This window comes from Schistocerca nitens, chromosome 2 (genome assembly GCF_023898315.1).
Source record: "Schistocerca nitens isolate TAMUIC-IGC-003100 chromosome 2, iqSchNite1.1, whole genome shotgun sequence".
Lineage (NCBI taxonomy): Eukaryota > Metazoa > Arthropoda > Insecta > Orthoptera > Acrididae > Schistocerca > Schistocerca nitens.
The window spans coordinates 291853139-291877163 of record NC_064615.1 but is presented as its reverse complement, the minus strand read 5'-3'; the positions used below and the strand labels follow the sequence as shown (position 1 = coordinate 291877163).

Genomic DNA, 24025 nt, shown 5'->3' with positions numbered 1-24025 from the left:
TGATCCCTTGATGCCTCAGAACATGTCCTACCAACCAATCCCTTCCTCTTGTCAAGTTGTGCCACAAACTTCTCTTCTCCCCAATCCTAATCAATACCTCCTCATTAGTTATGTGATCTACCCATCTAACTTTCAGCATTTTTCTGTAGCACCACATTTCGAAAGCTTCTATTCCCTTCTTGTCCAAACTGTTTATTGTCCATGTTTCACTTCCATACATGGCTACACTCCATACAAATACTTTCAGAATTGACTTCCTGATACTTAAATCTATACTGGATGTTAACAAATTTCTCTTCATCAGAAACGCTTTCCTTGCTATTGGCAGTCTACATCTTATATCCTCTCTACTTTGACCATCATCAGTTATTTTGCTCCCCAAATAGCAAAACTCCTTTACTACTTTAATCTAATTCCCTCAGCATCACCCAATTTAATTCGACTACATTCCATTATCCTCGTTTTGCTTTTGTTGATGTTCATCTTATATCCTCCTTTCAAGACACTGTCCATTCCATTCAACTGCTCTTTCAAGTCCTTTGCTGTCTCTGACAGAATTACAATGTCATCGGCGAACCTCAAAGTTTTTATTTCTTCTCCACGGATTTTAATACCTACTCCAAATTTTTCTTTTGTTTCCTTCACTGCTCACTCAATATACAGATTGAATAACATCAGGGAGAGGCTACAACCCTGTCTCACTCCCTTCCCAACCACTGCTTCCCTTTCAGGTCCCTCAACTCTTATAACTGCCATCTGCTCTTTGTACAAATTGTAAATAGCCTTTCTCTCTCTGTATTTTACCCCTGCCATCTTCAGAATTTGAAAGAGAGTATTCCAGTAAAAATTGTCAAAAGCTTTCTCTAAGTCTACAAATGCTAGAAACATAGGTTTGCCTTTCCTTAATCTAGCTTCTAAGATAAGTCGTAGGGTCAGTATTGCCTCACGTGTTCCAATATTTCTACGGAATCCAAAGTGATCTTCCCCGAGGTTGGCTTCTACTAGTTTTTCCATTTGTCTGTAAAGAATTCGCGTTATTATTTTGCAGCCGTGACTTATTAGTTCGGTAATTTTCACATTTGTCAACACCTGCTTTCTTTGGGATTGGAATTATTATATTCTTCTTGAAGTCTGAGGGTATTTCGCCTGTCACATACATCTTGCTCACCAGATGGTAGAGTTTTGTCAGGACTGGCTCTCCCAAGGCTGTCAGTAGTTCTAATGGAATGGTGACTACTCCCGGTGCCTTGTTACGACTCAGATCTTTCAGTGCTCTGTCAAACTCTTCACGCAGTATCATATCTCCCATTTCATCTTCATCTACATCCTCTTCCATTTCCATAATATTGTCCTCAAGTACATAGCCCTTGTATAGACCCTCTATATACTCCTTCCACCTTTCTGCTTTCCCTTCTTTGCTCCTTACATTTCTGATCTAGCTCTGAAATATTACTTTGCAAACTTTCAATCGAATCTGCCATCACAACTAAGTCATCCGCATATGCCAGACTGCTTATTTTTTGTTCACATATCCTAAACTCACCCAGCCAGTTTATTGTTTTCAACATATGATCCATAAATAATATGAACAACAGTGGAGACAGGTTGCAGCTTTGTCTTACCCCTGAAACTACTCTGAACCATGAACTCAATTTACCGTCAACTCTAACTGCTGCCTGACTATCTATGTAAAGACCTTTAATTGCTTGCAAAAGTTTACCTCCTATTCCATAATCTCGTAGAACAGACAATTACTTCCTTCTAGGAACCTGGTCATATGCCTTTTCTAGATCTATAAAGCATAGATACAATTCCCTGTTCCACTCGTAACACTTCTCCATTATTTGCCGTAAGCTAATGATCTGGTCCTGACAACCTCTAAGAGGCCTAAACCCACACTGATTTTCATCCAGTTTGTCCTCAACTAATACTCACACTTTCCTTTCAACAATACCTGAGAAGATTTTATCCACATCGCTGATTAAAGAGATACCTCTGTAGTTGTTACAATCTTTTCTGTTTCCATGTTTAAAGATTGGTGTGATTACTGCTTTTGTCCAGTCTGATGGAACCTGTCCCGACTCCCACGCCATTTCAGATATCCTGTGTAGCCATTTAAGACCTGACATTCCACTGTATTTGATGAGTTCCGACTTAACTTCATCCACCCCAGCTGCTTTATTGCACTGCAATATATTGACAATTTTCTCCATTTCCTCAAACGTGATCTTATTTCCATCATCATTCCTATCCCATTGTACATCGAAATCTGAAATATTACTGATCGTATTTTCACCTACATTGAGCAACTCTTCAAAATATTCCTTCCATCTGCCCAAGGCATCAACAGGATTCACCAGCAGTTTTCCTGACTTGTCCATAATACTTGTCATTTCCTTCAACCTCCCTTTTGAAGACTGCAAATTACACTCCAGAATGGTTTTCCAGCAGCTTGACCTAAAGTCTCCAATCTGTTTCCAAAGTCTTCCCAAGATTTCTTCTTGGATGCTGCAATTATCTGTTTGGCTTTGTTTCTTTCTTCACATAACTTTCTCTGTCTACCTGAGTTCTAGTACGTAGCCATTTTTGATACACCATCTTTTCCCTTTTACAGGCTGCCTTGACTGTGTCATTCCACCAAGCTGTTTGCTTCATCCTACCTTTACACACTACTGTTACAAGACATTCTTTAGCCACTTCTAGTACTGTGTCCTGTACCGTGTCCATTCCCTTTCCCATGACTGTAATTGACTACATTCAACTAACTGGTACCTTTCTGAGATCACTGTTATGTACTTGTGCCTGATTTCCTTATCCTGAAGTTTCTCTACTCTTATCCTCCTACATATGGACCTGACCTGCTGCACTTTCGGCCTCACAATACCAATTTCACTGCAGATTAAATAGTGATCAGTGTCATCAAAGAATCCCCTGAATACACGGGTGTCCCTCACAGCCTTCCTGAATTCCTGATCTGTTATTATATAGCAATGACAGATCTGGTTCCCCTGCCTTCCCAAGTATATCGGTGAATGTTCTTATGTTTAGAAAAGGAGTTTGTGATTACTAAGCCAATACTGGCACAGAAATCCAAGAGTTGTTTCCCATACCTGTTGGCCTCCATATCCTCTCCAAATTTACCCATATCCTTTTCATACCCTTCTGTTCGATTTCCAATCCTGGCATTAAAATCACCCATGAGCAGAACACTGTCCTTGTCCTTTACTCTAACAACTACATCACTAAGTGTGTCATAAAAACTATCCATCTTATCTTGATCTGTCCCTTCACAATGCGAATATACTGACACAATCCTAATTTTCTTGTTAGACACTGTCAAATTTATCCACATCAGTTGTTCGTTTACATACCTTATTGCAACTACGCTGGATTCCATTTCTTTCCAGATGTAAAGCCCTACACCCCATTGTGCTATTCCTGCTTTGACTCCTGACAGGTAAACCTTGTATTCTCCCACTTCCTCTTCTTTCTCACCCCTTACCCGAATGTCACTAACAGCTAAAACATCCAATCCCATCTTACTTGCAGCCTCTGCCAACTCTACCTGCTTCCCAGAGAAGCCCCCCCCCCCCTTGATATTAATAGCTCCCCATCTCGTTACCATTCGTTTGTCGAGCCGTATCTTAGGAGTCCCTGGTTTGTCAATTGGAGGTGGGGCTCCGTCACCTCCAAAGGTCCGAGGCATTTTGCTCTGATTGTTGCCAGCATCATATTTAAAGTACCAGGGAAGCAGGTTGCTAGCCTTACTTGCCCTGGGTCCCATTGGGTTTTACCCCTAACGGTTGAGGGACTAACTGGTGGATTTGGTAGTCTTTGCCGTCTGAGCAAAAAGGTGACCATGACTCAGAATATGTCCGAGATGCCCAGCCTTATTCCAAAGTAACTGGTATCCTGACTGTCAGGACCACTTACTTGGCCACTCGTACATTGCCCGTGGTTCATGAACTAGTACATGACAACAGGAATCCACACCATGAACCATGAGAATTTTTTAGAAAAATATTTTATTATGAAAGCACTTTTGAAGCTAGATCTACGAAAATTTAAATTTGGCTTCTCAGTTAAGAAATAAAAAAAATACATGTTTCACTGTTATTGACAATTCAACCTTTGTGGGGGTGAAACAGGAATGAAAGTTTTCATGGAAATATTTCATTGTGCAAGTGCTTTTGAAGCTAAATCTATGAAAATTTGTAGTTGGCTTCTCTTTCAGAAATAAAACATATGCATGTCACTGTTTTTGAAACTTCAACTCCCAAGGGGGTGAAATAGGAGATGAAAAGTTTCATGAGAATATTTCATTGTGAAAGTAAGAATATTTCATTTTGAAAGCATTTTTACAGGTAAAATCTTTGAAAATTGGTGATTGGGTTCTCAGTTAGAGATGAAAAAATATATGTTTCACTGTTTTTGGAAATTCAACCTGTAAGCAAGTGAGAAAGGGTCAGACTGATTCACTGACTCACCACTGCCCAGCCCAAACCCTTAAGGGTAGAAACTTGAAGTTTGGAGAGAGTGTGGATCTTATACTGTAAGCACCATTTAAGAAGGGAGTGTTCAAAATTCCACTCCTAAGGGGGTGAAATAGGGAATTAAAGGCTTTTTGAAAGTATGTTGCTATTAGGGGAATTTTGAAGTTAGGACTACGAAAATTGGTATTTGGTTTCTCAGTCAGAAAATAAAAAAATACTTGTTTCAGCATTTTTGGGAATTCAACCACTAAGGGAGTAAAATAGTGGATTAAAACTTTCTGAAAATAAATAGTCACTAAAGAACTACTCAAGGACTTAGAAGGCTACATTGTGACAACTGGTACTTGACTTCTAAGTTTTAAAAAAAAAATGCATTCTGGCAAAACAATAACAACTGCTCCCTTCACCAACATGACTAACTGGTATTTATCAAACAATTCAGCGTGGACATCAAAGACATTTTGGGAACTGACAACATAGTAGCTGACTGTCTTTCCCATTCCAGTAGCACCTCAAGCACCATTGATTCAACCCAGTCTGCTGAGGCACAAGTATCTGACCAAGGCGAGTAACGATACGGCACTGTTCTCTGTTACACGTCTGACTTAGATTCTCCATCAGTGGAACTAGTTTATGACGAAGTGCTGCAACATCCAGGGAAGTTTGTAGATGTGTAGTCCTTCCAGCTTTCTGATCACAACCATTGTGATTTTGTTTATCAATTGAGGGAAACTGCCCTTGCCAAGCTTTGAGACAAGATACGCCTCCCCATTATGTACATTGCCACCTAGAAACACGTTCTCATGTCATGTAAAGATGGGAGTCAGACCCTCACTTCACCCACGATACACAAGTCCACACAGAGTTCCACAAAAGAGGAGCACACACTCTGTGGTGGGGTTTCGGGTTCCGCTGGATAGGTCAGGAGTCCACAACACGCAACAAGCGGCTACATGGGTAGCAGGGGTTGTGTGGCGTGGGCTGGGCGGTTTTTTAGGTTAGATGGCCTTGGGCAAGTACAGAAAGGGCAACAGCCTCAAGGGGTGCGGGGCAAAGTCAGGACATGCGGGGACCAAGCAGCAATCGGTATTGTAATTGTCAACTGTCGAAGCTGCGTTGGTAAAGTACCGGAACTTCAAGCGCTGATAGAAAGCACCGAAGCTGAAATCGTTATAGGTACAGAAAGCTGGCTGAAGCCAGAGATAAATTCTGCCGAAATTTTTACAAAGGTACAGACGGTTTTTAGAAAGGATAGATTGCATGCAACCGGTGGTGGGGTGTTCGTCGTTGTTAGTAGTAGTTTATCCTGTAGTGAAGTAGAAGTGGATAGTTTCTGTGAATTATTATGGGTGGAGGTTACACTCAACAACCGAGCTAGGTTCATAATTGGCTCCTTTTACCGACCTCCCGACTCAGCAGCATTAGTGGCAGAACAACTGAGAGAAAATTTGGAATACATTTCACATAAATTTTCTCAGCATGTTATAGTCTTAGGTGGAGATTTCAATTTACCAGATATAGACTGGGACACTCAGATGTTTAGGACGGGTGGTAGGGACAGAGCATCGAGTGACATTATACTGAGTGCACTATCCAAAAATTACCTCGAGCAATTAAACAGAGAACTGACTCGTGGAGATAACATCTTGGACCTACTGATAACAAACAGACCCGAACTTTTCGACTCTGTATGTGCAGAACAGGGAATCAGTGATCATAAGGCCGTTTCAGCATCCCTGAATATGGAAGTTAATAGGAATACAAAAAAAGGGAGGAAGGTTTATCTGTTTAGCAAGAGTAATAGAAGGCAGATTTCAGACTACCTAACAGATCAAAACGAAAATTTCTGTTCCGACACTGACAATGTTGAGTGTTTATGGAAAAAGCTCAAGGCAATCATAAAATGCGTTTTAGACAGGTACGTGCCGAGTAAAACTGTGAGGGACGGGAAAACCCACCGTGGTACAACAACAAAGTTAGGAAACTACTGCGAAAGCAAAGAGAGCTTCACTCCAAGTTTAAACGCAGCCAAAACCTCTCAGACAAACAGAAGCTAAACGATGGTAAAGTTAGCGTAAGGAGGGCTATGCGTGAAGCGTTCAGTGAATTCGAAAGTAAAATTCTATGTACCGACTTGACAGAAAATCCTAGGAAGTTCTGGTCTTACGTTAAATCAGTAAGTGGCTCGAAACAGCATATCCAGACACTCCGGGATGATGATGGCATTGAAACAGAGGATGACACGCGTAAAGCTGAAATACTAAACACCTTTTTCCAAAGCTGTTTCACAGAGGAAGACCGCACTGCAGTTCCTTCTCTAAATCCTCGCACAAACGAAAAAATGGCTGACATCGAAATAAGTGTCCAAGGAATAGAAAAGCAACTGGAATCACTCAACAGAGTAAAGTCCACTGGACCTGACGGGATACCAATTCGACTCTACACAGAGTACGCAAAAGAACTTGCCCCCCTTCTAACAGCCGTGTACCGCAAGTCTCTAGAGGAACGGAGGGTTCCAAATGATTGGAAAAGAGCACAGGTAGTCCCAGTCTTCAAGAAGGGTCGTCGAGCAGATGCGCAAAACTATAGACCTATATCTCTGACGTCGATCTGTTGTAGAATTTTAGAACATGTTTTTTGTTCAAGTATCATGTCGTTTTTGGAAACCCAGAATCTACTCTGTAGGAATCAACATGGATTCCGTAAACAGCGATCGTGTGGGACCCAACTCGCTTTATTTGTTCACGAGACCCAGAAAATATTAGATACCGGCTCCCAGGTAGATGCTATTTTTCTTGACTTCCGGAAGGCGTTCGATAAAGTTCCGCACTGTCGCCTGATAAACAAAGTAAGAGCCTACGGAATATCAGACCAGGTGTGTGGCTGGATTGAAGAGTTTTTAGCAAACAGAACACAGCATGTTGTTATCAATGGAGAGACGTCTACAGACGTTTAAGTAACCTCTGGCGTGCCACAGGGGAGTGTTATGGGACCATTGCTTTTCACAGTATATATAAATGACCTAGTAGATAGTGTCGGAAGTTCCATGCGGCTTTTCGCGGATGATGCTGTAGTATACAGAGAAGTTGCAGCGTTAGAAAATTGTAGCGAAATGCAGGAAGATCTGCAGCGGATAGGCACTTGGTGCAGGGAGTGGCAACTGTCCCTTAACATAGACAAATGTAATGTATTGCGAATACATAGAAAGAAGGATCCTTTATTGTATGATTATATGATAGCGGAACAAACACTGGTAGCAGTTACTTCTGTAAAATATCTGGGAGTATGCGTGCGGAACGATTTGAAGTGGAATGATCATATAAAATTAATTGTTGGTAAGGCGGATACCAGGTTGAGATTCATTGGGAGAGTGCTTAGAAAATGTAGTCCATCAACAAAGGAGATGGCTTACAAAACACTCGTTCGACCTATACTTGAGTACTGCTCATCAGTGTGGGATCCGTACCTGATCGGGTTGACGGAGGAGATAGAGAAGATCCAAAGAAGAGCGGCGCATTTCGTCACAGGGTTATTTGGTAACTGTGATAGCGTTACGGAGATGTTTAATACACTCAAGTGGCAGACTCTGCAAGAGAGGCGCTCTGCATCGCGGTGTAGCTTGCTCGCCAGGTTTCGAGAGGGTGCGTTTCTGGATGAGGTATCGAATATATTGCTTCCCCCTACTTATACCTCCCGAGGAGATCACGAATGTAAAATTAGAGAGATTAGAGCGCGCACGGAGGCTTTCAGACAGTCATTCTTCCCGCGAACCATATGCGACTCGAACAGGAAAGGGAGGTAATGACAGTGGCACATAAAGTGCCCTCCACCATACACCGTTGGGTGGCTTGCGGAGTATAAATGTAGATGTAGATGTAGATGGACATGTTAGTGAATGGGGGGGGGGGGGGGGGACTTTGTGAAAGAGACTGAAGAGACTGTGTGGTTTTTTAGGTTAGAGGGTCTCAGGAAAACACAGAAAGGGCGTCCATCTAAAAGGGGGAGGTAAAACACAGTAAGGTAGTTGTAGAAACAATTGGTATTGTAGTTGTAAATTGTCATAGCTGGGTTGGGAAAGAACCAGAGCTCCAAGCCCTAATAGAAAGCACTGAAGCTCAAATAGTTATAGGTACGAAAAGATGGCTAAAGCCGGAAATAAGTTCAGCTGAAATTTTTTCAAATGATCTAACAGTGTTCAGAAAGGTTAGATTAAATACAGTTTGTGATGGAGTTTTATTGCTGTCAGAAGTAGTTTGCCTTGTAGTGAAATTGAAATAGTAGTCCCTGTGAAATACTATGGGTAAGAGATTATACCTGACAATCGGACTAAATTACTAATTGGATAATTTTACCGACCCTCCGACTCAGAAGATATAGTTGCTGAAAAGTTCAAAGAAAACTTGAGTCTCATTTCAAATAGGTACCCCACTCATACAATTATAGTCAGTGGTGACTTCAATCTAAACTCGATATGCTGGAAAAATCATAGTTTAAAGCTGGCGGCAGGCATAAAATGTCATCCAAAATTGTACTGAATGCTTTCACAGAAAATTATTTTGAACAATTAGTTCATGAGCCCACTCGACATGTAAATGGTTGCAAAAGCATGCTTAACTTCTTAGCACGTTTGAATGCAATATAATCACTGACGCCAACAGTGCTTCATAGCAGGCACGACAAACAAACATGTCTGACTTCAGTGAGCCACGGGCAAGCTCAGACAAAAGACTGTTTTCAAATTTAATTTAATGGTACACAATATTAGGAATAGTAATGTTATGAAAGATTTATACAATGTAGAGTTGACTGATACTAATGAACATTGTTCAAACGGAATTCAAGTTTGAGTTATGTCATCCAAACAGAATTTTTATGTGAATGATTTCTTTGGTTGCGTCTTTATTCAGTCCTTTCGGATGGACATTTTCTTTAGTTTCAGTTGCCTCTACCTCAAACATTATAATACACAACCCATTTTGTAAAATCTTTAAAAATGTAATGTGCCTTTGCAGTGTTTATTTAGACATGTTCTTCATTGGCTGACAACACATATGATATAAACTGTGTAAACATCTTCTGATATCTCAAATACTTGGCACAACTTCATATACAGCACTTTTTGGTATCCCTGAAATATCCTTGGTCAGCTTTTGTGTCATTTCTTTGCTCTTGGAATGTATCTAATGTTGTTCTTGCTGTCACAAAATATATAAATAAATAAAACATAAATGTGATGGTGACTGAGTCAATCACTACTCTATATATTTATCTCTTTTTTTAAAAGATTTTGTCAACTGTTTAACTTAGGATCAAATTTGATGTTGGGTTACTGTTCAACACTATTAAAATTAAAGATAAGAAAACAAGCTGGTTTCAAACTACAGATATTTATATAAGAGTAACTGCAAATAAGATTATGCCAAGACTCTCCAACTGACTTTTAAAGCTGTATAATATGGATTCACAAGAAAAATACCAACCTTGCCTGAACAGTCACACTGTCCATTGAACTCAACATATTCTCCATCCTTAGCAAACATTCCTTCTGCATACTTGGTATTTTTGCCATCTTCCTGACAGAATTTGAGTCTCGCAAGAGAATCATACAGCTTTGTGAGATGCCTTAAAATGCAAAACCAAGAATGAAACAGAAATAGGTTGTCACCTGAACTTTAAAAACATAGTAATGTCTTTGAACAAACATGACTAGCAACTATCTTCAGTATATATTTTGAGTCAAATGTATTGAGAATTCCAGAAGGAATCCCACAGAGACATTCAGAGGTCAATATAGAAAACTGAGGGAAAAAATTACAAAGTGGATTGCCTAGCTTTAACAGTACTGAATGCTGATCTGGAAGAAACAACCAAAATTTCTATTTGGGGCAGAAAATGTAGTACTAGTGTCTTGTGCAATAATACCTAAATAAATATATTTTTAAGTATATGCCATTATGCAGTTCACAGTGTATAACAAGCCTTGATGCCATAACATACAAAGTTAAATCATAGATTTAATGTACAGGGGACTCATTAACACTGCAAATACAATTCAAAGGTATTAAAGAAACAGCATATAACATAGGAATTAATATAAAGAAAAACATAATTATTACAGTCGTTTATTTGACATGAAATAGTTACGCTTAATTATCAACCATTTCCTTTCTTGCTCAGATTTTCACATTCTAATTCAGAAAGTCTTCTACAAATAATAGCATGTCTATATTAAGAACTTTCATAGTTATATATATATATATATATATATATATATATATATATATATATATATATATATATATATATATAACAAAAGCGCTGGCAGGTCGATAGACACACAAACAAACACAAACATGCACACAAAATTCTAGCTTTCGCAACAAACGGTTGCTTCGTCAGGAAAGAGGGAAGGAGAGGGAAAGATGAAAGGAAGTGGGTTTTAAGGGAGAGGGTAAGGAGTCATTCCAATCCCGGGAGCGGAAAGACTTACCTTAGGGGGAAAAAAGGACGGGTATACACTCGCACACACACACATATCCATCCGCATATACACAGTGTCTGTGTATATGCGGATGGATATGTGTGTGTGTGCGAGTGTATACCCGTCCTTTTTTCCCCCTAAGGTAAGTCTTTCCGCTCCCGGGATTGGAATGACTCCTTACCCTCTCCCTTAAAACCCACTTCCTTTCATCTTTCCCTCTCCTTCCCTCTTTCCTGACGAAGCAACCGTTTGTTGCAAAAGCTAGAATTTTGTGTGCATGTTTGTGTTTGTTTGTGTGTCTATCGACCTGCCAGCGCTTTTGTTTGGTAAGTCTCATCACTTTCTTTCTTTTTAGATATATTTTTTCCACGTGGAATGTTTCCCTCTGTTATATATATATATATATATATATATATATATATATATATATATATATATATATAAAACAAAAGCGCTGGCAGGTCGATAGACACACAAACAAACACAAATATACACACAAAATTTTGTGTGTATATTTGTGTTTGTTTGTGTGTCTATCGACCTGCCAGCGCTTTTGTTTGGTAAGTCTCATAATCTTTCTTTTAGATATATTTTTCCACGTGGAATGTTTCCCTCTGTTATATATATATATATATATATATATATATATATATATATATATATATATATAGTAACCCTACCTTCACGTTGTGGACTAGTTTCTTTTTTAGCATACTGCAAATTTACATGCCCATGTATTCTGGGGTTTTGCATATAACTTTAATCTATGAATGGGAAGCATGAAATTCCCGTTGTTCCTAATGCTGCACTAATGTTTAAAATTAATGTCTATCAGGAACTTAGAGTTACTGTATACAAAATAATCAGTTCATAGATGCAGAAACTGGAGTCATTTTATATTCTAAAATTTCTTAACAGTGAGTGACAGGATTCTTTTGGTTTGGCATTACACATATTTCTAACAATTGATTTTTCTAATTTTAATATTATAATCATTTTGCTTGTGTTGCTCCAAAAAATAATGCCAAACCTTGTAGCTGACTCAAAATAGCTCTGGTAAACTACTTCTCTCACCTCCATGCTAGCTGAATATGACAGAATCTTCATTGCAAAGGTCAGGCTGTTTAATTTATTTGATAAGTACTTTTTATGTGAAGACCATAATAAATTTTGATTCAAATGAATTCCTAAAAACTTTACATAGCCTTCTTCTTTCAGATCTTGGTTTCTATGATTAATATGAGCTTCATTTACCTTTGAATTTTCAGTTTTAAACCATGGTAAATGTGTTTTTCCATTAATCAGTTTCAATCCATTTGGTTGGAACCAGTTTTCTAAACTGTCTAGTAGATTTGTGACACTTCAAGGAATTTGTTCCGAGTCATCATTTCATTTATGTAACAACTTTAGATTAATTTAGTCAGTATACATTCAATCTCTGTGATTGTATGAGGCATGTAATGTCACACTAAAACTTTGATTTAATGAATACTTAAGCAACAGTCTGGATGGTTGCCTGATCTGGCCTTGTAATGTTAGTCAACATGTCCTTCCTATGTTGGCTCTGTGGATAAATGAAAGCAAGGGAAAACTTGTGACATTATATTTCCTGAGGAAATACATCTGTATTGTATGGTCTAATGACAATCACATCCTTCTGGGTAAAATATTGCAGAGGCAAAGTAGTGGACCATTCAGATTTTTTGGTGGTACTAATCAGGATGATGATGTCATCAGAATAACCAAAACTGGTATTCTACCGTTTGAAGTGTGGAATATTAGTTCCTTTAACCTAGTATATGGGCTAGAAAGCTTGAAAAGAGAAATGCTTAGGTTGAAGTTAGATGCAGTGGGAATTAGTGAGTACAGTGGCAGGAAGAACAGGGCTTTTGGCCTGGTAAGTATAAGGTTATCCACAAAAATTCAAATAAGAGTAATGTAGGAGTAGGACAAATAAAAAATGAGAAAATAGGGATATAGATAAATTACTATGAACAGCTTAGAGAATGGATAATCATAACCAAGATAGAGACAAAAGCTTACTTCAAATACTTAAAACTATGAACCCTTTAGTAGGATTGTGTTCTGACTACAAGTGGCTGGAGTGGGTCTCTTGAATAGGAATGGTACTCAACACTTGATACCCAGTCTTTGATTCATTCACAAGGAGACTGATCTTGCTTGCTGCCACCTCCACACTGTCACTCATCCACATCAATTCTTGCTTAGACTTGTACAACACGATCACATCATCAGGAAATGTGAGATTTGTGATTTTCTTAACTCGATCCTTTCAAAATTCTTAAGGAGGGGTTCTCTCATTACTTTTTTGAGGACCAGGTTGAATACAGGGTGCCCCACAATGGGCTTTGCACGGTTAGAACTTTAAAAACTCAAATAAAAATAAAAATTATTAATATTTAAGTTACACAGGCATTATTGATGATGCTTTATGTTGACATTGTTCAAAATGTCCCATATGGGCAGCAATACAGCATATGCAACACTGTGCAACGGATCAAGACCCTTGTTACGGTTGCCACCGGAATGGATTCACAGGCAGTCACAATCACCTCTTTCATGTCATCCAGTGTACGTGACTCTGTGGCATAGACAGTGTCTATCAGAGCTGCCCACAGGTACAAGTCTAACGGTGTAAGAGTTGGAGATTTGGATGGAAACTCAACCCATCCCCACTGACCAAATTTTCACCTAAGTACATTTGGTGAACAGTTAGTAGAATTCATTCCTGCAACATGATAAGTTTATTTACACAAGCACCACACTGATAACCCAAGATGAGTCACAGCTCATTCCTCCATGAGGATTATCTCTTGTCACTATACAAACTTATGCTGACTGATATGTCCATCCAGTGTAAACATCATGTCATCAATCCAAACAATATAAGTCAACTGTTGAGGCAACTATCTGGATCATCCTCATGCATCATGTGAAGCATCCTGTGAATGTAGGGTTCCGAGTTTGCTTGCTTTGAAATACGGTGAACACTTGATTTGCTTACACCTAATTCATGTGTTGCTTGCTGTATGGACTTCTTTGGGGATCTTGTAAAAGCTTTTACCACTGCATCCATCCTTCTTTCATCTTCTACTGATTTATTCCTGCCACACCATCCTTTCTTCAGATCACATACACTTCCTTACCTCTCAAATATGTTGTGTAATTTCGTTATTGTTATATGCGATGCAGTATCAGACTGTGTCCATCATCAACTCTGCCCTTCTTCCATATTTTAACATTAGCAAAAACACTTTAAAATCCACTTTCTTTGCTCAAAGGACAAGTTTCCAGCCATCTTGTTATTTACATGTAGCTGTTGGCAACTGGAAAAAATGAATGGCTACAGACACTAGTCATGAGATCACTATATAATCACAACTGGGTCAGGTTATCATTAATATCCCCTCAGTCACTGAAATTAAAACAGTCTAAACTGCATTGAGGAACACTTGATAAGTGACAAACCATCTCCTTGTCTCAACCCTGTGCTTTATGTTCAAGCTCTCTGTAACTTGGTTCCCATGCTTCACTTTTGACTTTTGAATCATGTGACACACTCAACCTAGGCTGAGCAGAGTCTTGGGTATTCCAAACTTCATTAGGCAATTCACCAGGCTATTTTTGTGAATGTAGTCATATGCCTTTTTAAAATCCCTGAAGAGCACAAGAAGGGCTTTGCCATATTCTCACATCTTCTCAGAGAGCTGTCTCACTACACATATTTTGTCTAACGGCCGTTTTTTAACCCACCTCAATATTCAACATTCACTTCTTCTGTAAATGGCTGTACTCTATCAAGTATATACAGCTGGAAAAGATATTATAGCAGACATTTGGAAGAGTGATGCCTCTGCAGTTGGTGCAGTCCATTTTGTCACCTTTCTTGTCGATAGGGAAGACCACAGATGTCTTCCAATTTCCTGGGCTACATTTTGGTAATACAAGGTAAAATTAAATAAACAAAAATAAATCGTTTACATTAATTTTTATCTTGATTTCCATTTTAGCTTACTAAGGCAGTCATTTGAGACATCATTATTTTTAATCATCACCAACGGAATCGCTGTCTGGGATCATAGTTTCGGCTAACCAGTGACAGACAAAAAAGAGGAAATGTGTTTCTATATGTGAGGAGCAATGAACTTTATAATCTTGGTTGTCACAAATACTTGGTTGTTTCTTATGAGTGTGTTGTGAGTTAGTGTGGTGGTTAGGATGGAGTATGAGAACATTGTTGTTTTTTCTCTGAGCACAGAGCAGATTTCACTTCTATATTGGCATAAGAGTGAGACAAAATTTCTTTGTCTCTTGCTTCTGAACTGTGGTCTGTTTGCTGCTGTCTTATTGGCTGCATAGAACCAGCAGTTGACACGCCCACTTATGATGAGCACTAAGAATATAGCTATCCGAAACACTTAAGTACACCACTCCCATTTATCTAAACTTTTACCGTCTCCTGCAGAAATGTATATTATTGTTGAGTATTTGTCCAATTTTAAAATCAGTTCAATTTCAACTATAAATGAATTCAGGCAAACTGCAGTTTAAACAAGGTATATGTTCATGAAATGCCAAGTACGTGGCATACATTTCAATTTCCATGGTTGACAGCAGAATGGCACTCCTCTCTCCACATTCGTCCAAATGGATAAAAAAGATGGACATAAAATGTACGCCAAGAAAAACAAAAATGACAGTTCTGAAAAATATATATTTGTTAACACCATACTTAAATTTAAATGTTAGGAAATCTTTTCTGAAAGTATTTCTTTGGAGTATAGCCTTAGATGATGTGAAACACGGATGATCAACATTCTGGCAGACAGGAGGAAACAGAAGCTTTTGAAATATGGTGTTAAAGAAGAAAACTTAAGATTAGATGGGTAGATTAGATTGAGTAACTAACAAAATGGATGCGGGGGAAGAGCTTTATGCCACCATTTGACTTAAGTAGGGGAGAGCATTGTGATGCATCAAAATCAGAGAAAACTGAGAAGAAAGGGATTGAGATGTGTAAATATAAATAGGAGGAGGGGAGGGAAAGTCAAAGTTATGAAATAGGAAAAAGAAACTTTTGTGTTTAGTGTTTACACTAGGGAGAATACGAAAAGGAATGGAACAGTAAATAATAGCGGTTGAAGTATGAAAGTATTGATGCACTAGTCATGAATTCATTGGTTTGTGAGAAAATGTGGAGAGGTTTACTATCAAAAAGAAATATTCACTTTGTTAAAGTCTCATACAGGGTTACAGCTGTGGGCCATACCTAGGCTTTGTTCTGAAGCTTCCTTTTGAAGGCAGTCTTCATTGGAGCTATCTGTATATATGCTCACCTCCTCTTATCACAATTGACTGAACAGCTTCAGTATATCACTGTGTTGCTTTTCTTTCGATAGGTACTCTGAAGTTGCTCTCTTGAGCTGCCTCAAAGTTTCTTACTCCTTCTAATTAAAACTCTGCAGAGACATCCTTGCAAATCCAGCAGGAGAAGCACTCCTGAGATGAATGGGGTAATGAAGAGATGAAATATTTTACTTAATGGCTGTGTTCAGCACAGAATGATATTTACCTTTTTCTGTGTGTTTTCATAGTTCGATAATTAACATGGAACATTATGACATTGTTCTCAACACAACCAAGTGGGCTTTCAGACTGTCACAAGATCTCTTCAGCTGGTTCCCTGCCTCTGACAGAAAAAGTAGATGGAATAATGAGCACACTTAAGGCCTCTTCAATCAAACAATTATGCAGATTCTTAGGTGTGTTACATTTTTATTGCCGTCACTTCCCGCACACTGCCGAACTGTAGGAGCCACTTACGGCAGTGCTCACAGGACCAGAGATGAAAAGCCTGTCTGATACAATGGACGCAGGAAATGACCACTGTCTTTGACATGTCAAACAGAATATGGCTAGAGTAATATTGCTTGCACACACAAAACTTGATGCGCTTTGGTTACTGACACGAATCAAACAACTACTGGCGTCACACTTCAACAACACGTAGAAGGTGCCTGGCAGCCACTAGCGTTCTTTTCAAGAAAGCTACCACTATCACAAATGAAATGGAGTATTTACAACCGTGAGTTGTTGGCAGTGTATAGAGCCGTTAAGTACTCCCCCCCCCCGATCATGGCTCGCATGTTTACTATATTTACTGATCATAAGCCCTTGACCCACACACTCAAATGGAACAGCACAAATTGCTCTCCATGTTAGTTCAACCAGCTCAAGTTCATGGCACAGTTCTGCACAGATTTCAACACTTATCTGGCATAGACAGCAACATAGCAGACTGCCTTTCATATGCCAGCAGCATGACAAACCATACAGATTTTACGGCATTAACGGAGGCACAGCAAACTTCCCACTCTCACAGAAGGTACCAGTTCATCACTCCAGTTGCAATTGGTGACATCCCCAGAACAGAGGTGAAACTATACTGCAACATCTTCAAGGACGAACTTGTCCACTCCGTCTCCCCAGCATTCCGCAGGCAAGCATTTGATCATATTCACAGTTTATGTCACACCGGTGTACGACCTACCTTCCGTCTCCTGTCTAAAGAGCTTGTCTGGCCAAAATTTGAGAAATACTGTTGGCAATGGGCAAAAGCCTGTCTTCAGTGTCTGAGAAGCAAAATATCCTCCCACAACCACGCATCTTCTAACTTCCCAGACATGACAGCGTGTTTCACCCATGTACATTTGGATATTGTGTGTTTGCTGCCATGCTCAAATGGCAACAGATATCCATTCACAATGATTGATCGGTATACACATTGACCAGAAGCAGTTCCCCTGGATATTATTATAGCCAAGAGTTTAGCCTCTGCATTCACCTCTATGTGGTTAGTGTGGTTTGGTTAGCCCCAGAATATCAACACTGAACGGGGAGACAATTCAAGTTTGAACTCTTCAATCAACTCGCCAAGATCTGCAACTATAACCTTCACAAGGCCATGAGCTGCCACCCAGCCACTAAAAGGACACTGGAGCACTGGCACCTTTTGTTGAAAGTGGCAGTAACATGTCATGATATGTCTTGGAGAACCTCCTTGCCATTAGTTTTGTTGGTCGTGAGGAAACTGTACAAAACAGATTGATTTCTCAGCCACTGAGCTGGCATACCGAGAAAGACTGTGCCTCCCCAGCGAATTCCTTGGTACAGATAAGCTCAATATCAATCAGGACGAAATGGAATTCTTGCACCATCTTCACAAACACATCACACAAGCTCATATGTCACAAGCTTCTCGAGATGGCATGCCTTATTGTTACACACACAATGATTTGAAAACATACACGATTGTCATGCTACGCATGGAAGGAGTGAAGCCACCATCACAGCCATCTTACACTGGTCCACATTGAATATCTCAGGGACAGCTCTTGCCTCCAGTACCCACAACCAGTTTTTTGCCGCAAGCACAACCACAACTACCAGCACAGACGACTTGCTCTGGATGCAGACTACTCTTTCCCACATGCTTCCTCAACAAAGACACTCTGCTTCCACCGAGGGGGCTGATTTAGTGACTACTTCAGCATGTCTGCTATCACCACAGCCTGGGCTTTCACACCACATGCGGGTAAGATTATGTTCTGTGGCGTGTGCATAGCATGTGCAGCACGGAAGTTAATTACTTTGGTTTTCAACCACTAGGAGCACTGTGTGTATCTTTGTGCAGCTGTGCTGTTCTTTGATGTTCGTTTTGTTATATTATAGATACTCCATGTACTGATTCTTTATGAGACATTCAGACAATGAATCATTTCTGCATCCACTAAAATTTTTCCCTCCAGGCAAAAGTCAGCCAGCTGAGTTGAGCCTCAAACTGACAGGCTCACAACGTGACCCCTTTATTATTACACATATATTTATATACCACATCACATTCTAGCATATGTATAAAAGAAAACTCATATTTGAATGCAACATCGTGTCGAAATTTCAAAGTAATTGGTGAAGAACTTTCAGAAATATATGATTTTCAACAACTGAAAATTTACATTTTAATTCGTGTAGATTTATCCATCTGTATGCAATACATTTTGTGCAGTTGTTGTCAACAAATAAATATATACATACAGACACATAAATATATAAAATTACAAACACATAAATAGATGCATACAATATTTGCTTTACTATGTTATTTGTTTGTACGCTGTATTTCACTATTCTACTGAATATATTGCAAAATGCCTCTTAATCACAGCAGTTAATCATTAGCATAAATGTCAACAAAATTGTCATATCACTTCAGGTAATCCTTGACAGTATAAAAGGACTATCTGGAATGATATGTAAATTTTGTTGACATTTATGCTAATGATTAACTGCTGTGATTAAGAGGCATTATACAACACATTCAATAGAATAGTGAAAAGTTATGTACAAACATAATAACACAGTGAAGCAGATGCTACTCTCCACATGCTAGTCTATCCTGTGAAACTTCATTTCTCTACCCTCCATAACTTACATCCACTTAAACCTGTAATTAAGCTCTGGTCTTCCTCTATCATTTTTACCCAACATATACTCTATTAGCAAATTGAAAATTCCTTGACACCTCAAATAAAACACTTTATACATCCTTCTACTTTTTTCTTTCTTTTACATGACATTTGTAACTGGCATTATCTCTTTCCTCACTCCCCGTGTTTCCATTCTTCCGTAACATTTTTACCTCCTTGCTTTATACTGTATAGATTTATGAGACTGATTTCCAGAATCTCTAGCTGGAAATTATTCTGAAATGACTTCCTTTAATGTCACAAAGATGAAAAACATTGCCATTTTGCAAACATATTACTACAACCTATTGCAGATAAACTTTCTTGTCATGTGGGGAACTTGTGCAGTATGAAAAATCATGGTGAAGTTAATGGGTTTACAGAAATTACATAAATGCGCCATAACTCTGCTTCAAAGAAAGTACTGATATTGCTAACCTTGCTACAAGTTCAGGTTGGTTTCCATTAGATAAAATATCCAACAGGTCAGCAGAAGAAACAAAATAAAAGCGTGGAAATGCCAGTCTCTTAGTTTCCAGATATTCAGCCAAAGCTTTTTCACACAGTGTAAGTTGTTCCTGAAGAACCTCCAGCCTTTCAAACAAGTGAGGACAGTTTGTGGCTTGAACAACATTTGGCATCTTTGACATAACTTCTAACATTTCCTGAAAAAGAAAACAGACAATCTAAACACATTTCCAACTGAAAATAGTATTTTTTTAATAGGCAGCATAATGATCAGATAACAAATTAATTTCCAGCTGAGGAGCACAGTATTTTATACTGAATAATGAAGAACGGAAATCTACTGCATAAAAATGAACATTTGTTTTTTGTTTGTATTCTACACATTCCTGTATCATTTATTTGATTAAGACGAAACTTTGGTTTGTTGTAGCGCCAATACCTGCAAAAGTTTTTGTAATGGTATGGAACAAGTACCACCCATGGGCTAGGAGTGAAAAATGGGGTGACATAAAAGCATAATTCAGGAAGGTCTGGAGCAACCACACTCAAGTTTTGTATGTGCACAGTTCATAGCCAAAGTTCATAGTAATCGACAGGAAGTCATCGAGTAAAGCAGAAGCAATTTCTGGTGTTCCCCAAGATAGTGGTACAGGCCCTCTGCTGTTCCTTACCTATATATATGATTTAGGAGACAATCTGAGCAGGCATCTTAGATTATTTGCAGATGAAGCTGTAGTTTATCATCTAGTAAAGTCATCAGAAAATTGATATAAATGCAAAATGATTTTGAAAAGATGCCTGAATGATGTGAAAATTGGTAATTGACCCTAAGCAATGAAACGTGTGAGGTCATCCACATGAATGCTAAAAGGAATCTGTTAAACGTCAGTTACATGATAAATCAGTCAACTCAAAAGGCTGTAAATTCAACTAAATACCTAGGAATTACAAACAACTTAAATTGGAAAGAACACACAGAAAATGTTGTGGAGAAGGCAAACAAATAATGCGTTTTATTGGCAGAACAATTAAAAAATGTAACAGATCTACTAAAGAGACGGCCTACACTACACTTGCTAGTCTTTATTTGGAGTACTGCTGCATGGTTTGGGATCCTACCAGATAGGATTATGCAGTACATCAAGAAAGTTCAAAGAAGAGCAGCACATTTTATATTATCGTGAAATAGGGGAGAGAGTGTCACTGACGTGATACAGGATTTGGAGTGGACGTCATTAAAACAGAGGTATTTCTCATTTTGGCAGAATCTTCTCATGAAATTTCAATCCCCAACTTTCTCCTCTGAATGCAAAACTGCTCGAGATTTAAATAATAGAGAATTATTGTGAAGGTGGTTTGATGAACCCTCTGCCAGACACTTAAGTATGATTTGCAGAGTATCCATGCAGTTGTAGATCAGATGTACATTACTTTTTATTTGCATAATTATTTATATAAAAATATTGTGTATGGGAACCATTCCTAAGGCTAGGGATGAAAAGATATGATACGTAAAAGTATATTATTACCACTGATTACCACTGATACTAGGGATCGCTAGACTTATTGGTGATGGCCAGTGGAGTTTCATTCGTACAGTTTTGGGTAGGAGACGGAGCAAACACGGTGCTAGATCAGCATATCTACATAACACCTGAAGGAACTTCTAGCAAAACTGGCAAATGTATCACTTGCTATCTGGAAAAATTTACTATGACTGTGTCACAAACAGCATTCCTATCAATGAAGGTGTAGGTGAAAAGACATGACATAAAAGCATAACTCAGGAATGCTTGAAGGAATTCAACCAAATTTTTCATATACATTCACTCATTAGTTGTATAAAAATGCTACGGGAGTAAGATACCCCTATTATTATAGGGATGGGTGATGATGAGGAAGGTATTTTTAGTGATAAGTTAACTTGCAATACTTCAGAAATATGAAGCACTATCTGTCTCTTATTTGCGTTGTTCAGTTTATCAACCACTTTAAGAGAATGAGCACTGCAACGAGCCAATAATTTTGCCAGCGTGTTTTGGGGCCAAAGATCATGTCACATGGTGCAATTTCACAGATACATTTAACGTCCTCTCTAGAGACACATGGAGTAAAACAGTGATAAATCAGACAGCTGCCAGTGACAGTCCTTCTTCTTGAAACAATGATCAGTTACTGGCAGAATTACAAGTTTTCTCAGAATTCAGGAGAAACTACAGGGCTATGGATATTGATGAAATACATGTACAAATATGTTTGAAAAGTGCTAAATTTATGCGAATGATAAAAATATGTGTAAAATATATGTGACATATGTATATGCAGGTGAAGCTGCAGGCAAAAAGCTAGTTTGTTTATAAAAATCCAAGTAAATGAATTGCTTGTGTTGGTACTTGTCACACAACATTAAATTTCAATATCGTTGATTTTAATATGGTGATGAAAAGTCCTTGGTGGTGTATAAATAATGGAAGTAGTAAAGGTGACAACTCATCAATCAGATGAGGTGCTGATTTGACAATAGATACATTAACAGGACTGAACATTGCAAGCTTCCAGACGAATCCTTCTTCAGAAAAATCGTTGAGTTTTATAAACTGTAGAACTGTGACACTTAGCAAATGTCCACTTGAAATTCTCTGAAACTACTGCACACCTCAGAATTGCTAAATCTTCCTTTAATCCAAACTGGTGGGGATCCCAAACACACAAACAGCACTCAAGAATGGGTTGCTCTAGCATTCTATACACTGCCCCCTTTATGAATGAGGTACACTTTTCAAAATTTCTCCCAATAAAAAAAAGTAGAGCATTTGCCTTCCCTACAACAGCCTGATATGCTTATTTCAAATGGCTTTGCAACATTACACCTAGATATTTAATTGGTGTGACTGTGTCAAGCATCACCTTACTAATGCTGTATTTGGATGTTACAGGATTGGTTTTCGTACTCACCTGCATTACTCTACATTTTTCTTCATTTACAACAAGCTAACATTCATCACACCAACTACAAATTCTAAGTCATCTTGTATCCTCTTACAGTTAATCAATGACAACACCTTCCCGTACACCACAGCATTGTCTGCAAACAGCCACAAATTGTTGCTTGCCCTTTCTGTCACATTATTTTGTATACGGAGAATAAGAGCAGTCCTATGACGCTTCCCTGGAGCACTCCTGACGAATCCCTTGTCTCTCTATCAATAGACTGAGGCAATGAGTGACATTTAGTGTCAGGGCCGGGAATTGAATCTATGTCTACTGCACAGATTACCTTGGCATGCCTCCCTCCTCAAGCCAAATTTCCTCTTACATACAGACAGAATTGCTGAGGCTCTCCATGTTCTGGAATGACACCTCACCATCAAATGCAAATGGAGGATCCAGCCCTGAAGCCCAGGAGCAGGTAGCTCCACAAATAAAATGACACAGTTTCAGAGACTTTACTGGTCTCATATAGATATGATTTTATAGACTGAAGCGATAAGTGAAAATTTGTACCAAGGACAGGGATCGAATATGGGACTCCTGCTTACTATGCAGGTGCATTAGCTACTAAGATCACAAAAATGTGAGAAATGTGAGGGGGAATTTAACGTAGACTGGGGCAGCAGTGAGAATTTGGATTGAGGAGGGAGGTCTGCCACGATAACCTGTGCAAATGTAAGGGGGAATTTAAAGTAGACTGGGGTGGCAGTGAGAATTTGGATCGAGGAGGGAGGTGTGCCAGGGTAATGCGTGCAGTTGTGTGAACCACTGTGCTAAGCTGTCTTGGTGACTGACAAGCCTGCCTAGTGAGCAGGAGACCTGGGTTTGATTCCTGTCCTTGATACATTTTTCACTTACCGCTTCACTCTATAAAATCATATCTGTATGAGACCAGTAAACTCTCTGAAACTGTGTCATCTGTTTGTGTAACTACCTGCTTCTGGGTTTCAGGCTGGATCCTTCATTTGCATTTGATGCTTAGGCACTATTCCAGAACAAGGAGAGCCTCAACAGTTCTGTACATGTGCTAGGGGGAATTTAAAGTA

At 38.9% G+C, this 24025-nt stretch overlaps 1 protein-coding gene across 1 annotated transcript in view; it reads right to left on the bottom strand.

The window, feature by feature from the left end:
• The window catches only part of LOC126234993 (dynein beta chain, ciliary-like), a 732993-nt gene that overhangs the window by 231066 nt on the left and 477902 nt on the right, over positions 1–24025 (bottom strand). The window contains exons 32-33 of the mRNA XM_049943730.1: positions 19959–20185; positions 9974–10115 (exon numbers count right to left, since the gene is read on the bottom strand). Coding sequence (XP_049799687.1) covers positions 9974–10115; positions 19959–20185 — 369 coding nt within the window. The remainder of the gene's footprint in view (positions 1–9973; positions 10116–19958; positions 20186–24025) is intronic.